The following is a 3,214-nucleotide window of genomic DNA, read 5'->3' as shown; positions in this document are numbered from 1 at the left end:
TACCCCTCCTTTCAACGGCTCTACCCTCTCCTCTGGAATCTTTTTTTGTACTATTTTACTGGTGGCCCCCCCTCCACATCACACGTCTCAATCATTTGATTGAGACATTTTATGAAAGGTGACATTTTTAGTTTTTTTTTTACAATTCCGAATCTTTTTTTTTATTATTACTACTATTATTTTATTAAAAATAATAATTCATCAGTGTTGGTCTTTTTGGGCAACCAATAATCACAAAACTCCAAATCTTATAAAAATATAAAAAAAAAATAAAAAAAAAACAATGGGCTAAGTGCACCCACTCCATATTAAAAACCTTAGGACTTTTATCATTTCTCAAGAGGTTTAGTATTACCATTACATTAAACATCTCCCAACTTCTCCATTTTTATACCCAGCCATGATTAGCAAGCGAACACATCCCATGATCGGAAGATTATCGGAGCTATTAGTTTCCGGAGGAGGAGTAGGAGCAAACCACCGTACCGGCTTCTTGGATGTTACCATGACTAGTCCCAGAAGTCCATTGGATTACAGAATTCAATCGCCGAGAGGATTAAAGACTTACGATATCGGAGGTGTCGGATTAGGAATCGTGGCTGCGCTTGAAAAATCATCCAATTTTATCCCCAATTTTTCAATTTCCACTACTTCATCAAATTACATGAACAACAAATCGGATCCAATTCCGGTCCTCGGAGCCAAGGAAACGGATTCCGATAGCTTTGAGGAGGATTATACTTATGTCACTAACCATGGACCGGAAAACTCCTTCACTAAGGTTTATTACGACCGTGGAATTAGTCAACGTACTCAGCAGGTCTCGCCGGCGCTAGCGCCGGCGAGACCCCCCGCTGCTTCTTTGTATCCGACTTCCGATTTCCTCAGTTCGTGTCACCTGTGTTTAAAAAAGCTCCACGGGAAAGATATATACATGTACAGGTTAGTTTTTTTTATTGATTAATTAATTAATTTGTTACTAATTACATGATTATGATTCTAAATTTTGGATTGTTTGATTTGATTTACAGAGGAGAGAAAGCATTTTGTAGTAATGAATGTAGATCGAGGCAGATAATGAATGATGAACGCAAAGAACAGTGTAGATCGGAGGTTTCAAGATCTGGAGAAGTGTCGACGAGTCCTATATTTTCAACCGGAATTCTTGCAATTTAGACCTTAAAAAACCATATCTGCCGGCGAATATCAAACAAGTATATACATATATATAAATATTATATGTATACATAAGAATCAGCTTTTTTCCAGGAGAAGTAATTAAAAAAGAAACAATTTTTGTTCGGATATATAATATATTATCAGTAAGTATACAGCTTTATGTTGAAGAGAAAACTATAATCAACTTGAAGTTGCAATTTGGATATGCTTTTAATTCTTCTCTTAATTATTGCAATTTTTATTGCTTTAAGTTTAATTTAATGGTGGTGGTGCTCTGCTTAATTAATTGTTGTAGGGTTAATATATGAAAATTGATAAATAATATGAGCATTGAGCACCACAATTTTGCATAAATTAAATGGGAAAATAAAGATGGAAAAAATCATATGATTTTGGTATATTATATTTCTGGATTATTTATTTTAACACAATAACCGTTTGTTTATTAGAAAATATTGTGTTTTCAAAACATTGAGTGAGGAACTTGTTTTTATGTTGGAAATAAAATATTTTCTAGTGTTTGGTTACTAAAAAAACGAAAAGAAATTATGGGTGATTACAATTTTTAAAAATGTAAGAAGCAATGAAGTTGAGTTCTAAAATCTTAGTCAAATTTCTTACTTTATTCGTAAATTTTTATGTTGACTAATCTAAAATTTGGTGAGAACTGACAATTAAAAAACAGATAAATAGAGAAGAATTATTGATATTGTTATTGAAAATACGGAATAATAAAACAACAGCTAAATAAATAGTTTTTACAAGAACTTATTCCATTGTGAGGTGAAATAAGGAATCTCATGAAACAAAGAATCATGAACACATGGAACAACTAAATATATTTAAAACAACAAATATCACTTAAAACTATGGAATTTATTGACCAAGCAACTGAATATCATAAAGCATTAATTTATAACAGATTTAGAGCACACTCCTAACGATGTTCTCATCTTCATCAAGACATCTTGCTTCATTCGCTTGGTCATTACATCGGCTACTTGATCTTGTGAGCTGCAATATTTCAATTTAACAGTACCTGCTTTTATAAGCTCTCGAAGAAAATGAAGACACACGTCTATATGCTTGCAAAGACCATGCATGACGGGATTTTTAGACAACTTAATTGTCGAACTGCTATCACAATAAACAATAGTTGTTTTTCGTTGATACAGATCAAGTTTGTCTAACACTCTTCTCATCCATATTGCATGACAAACACATATAGATGCAATAATGAATTCAGCCTCCGTCGTGGATAAACTGACAACTTGCTTCTTTGATAGCCAAGACACAGCTGCTGAACTTAAGATGAAAACATAACCTGATGTGCTTTTACGACCCTTTAAGTTTCCTGCATAATCGTTGTCCGTGTAGGCAATAAAGTCATTATTTCCCCCCTTCTTGTAGAAGATGCCAAAATCAAGTGTCCCCTTCACATAGAGTAACACTCTCTTTGCTGCCAATACATGAAGTTCAGTAGGATTCTCCATCTACCTTTTAATAAGACTCATAACAAACATTATATCAGGTCGAGTGGTTGTTAGGTATATAAAACTACCAGCCATTTGCTTGAAACATATCTTGTCTACCTTTATACCCCATTCATCCTTGCTGGGTTTACAACCCGGAACAATCGGATTGAGAACTGAATTGCTTTTCTCCATTCCAAAACGTTTCAACACCTCGAAAGCATATTTCTTCTGGCTAATGAACACACCACTTGATTTCTGTAAAACTTCCAGCCCAAGGAAATATCTCATCTTGCCAGGATCACTCATCTCAAATTCATTTTTCATAGAGTTTTTAAACTCAGAAGCCATCACATTATCATTTACAGTGATAATAAGATCATCAACATACAAACTAATAGTTAAAATTATTTTACCTGCTGCTCCAACTTTGATGAAAAGTGTGTGCTTATAATCACATTTATCAAATCCTTCTTTCATAAAATAGGCTCCGATATGACTATACCAAGCGCGTGGAGCTTGCTTAAGCCCATAAAGTGCCTTCTTTAATTTGTAAACTTTGT

General features: G+C 33.8%; 1 protein-coding gene across 1 annotated transcript; it reads left to right on the top strand.

The window, feature by feature from the left end:
• The first annotated feature begins 306 nt into the window (after window positions 1–306).
• LOC136202058 (FCS-Like Zinc finger 14-like) lies at window positions 307–1,393 on the top strand. The gene is made up of 2 exons (XM_065992508.1): window positions 307–942; window positions 1,032–1,393. Exons 1-2 carry the CDS (start codon window positions 401–403, stop codon window positions 1,174–1,176), a joined length of 687 nt encoding a protein of 228 aa, XP_065848580.1. The 5' UTR covers window positions 307–400; the 3' UTR covers window positions 1,177–1,393.
• The last annotated feature ends 1,821 nt before the right edge of the window (window positions 1,394–3,214 follow it).

Source organism: Euphorbia lathyris, chromosome 8 (genome assembly GCF_963576675.1).
Source record: "Euphorbia lathyris chromosome 8, ddEupLath1.1, whole genome shotgun sequence".
Lineage (NCBI taxonomy): Eukaryota > Viridiplantae > Streptophyta > Magnoliopsida > Malpighiales > Euphorbiaceae > Euphorbia > Euphorbia lathyris.
The sequence above is the reverse complement of the archived record's forward strand: the minus strand, read 5'-3'. Positions and strand labels throughout refer to the sequence as shown.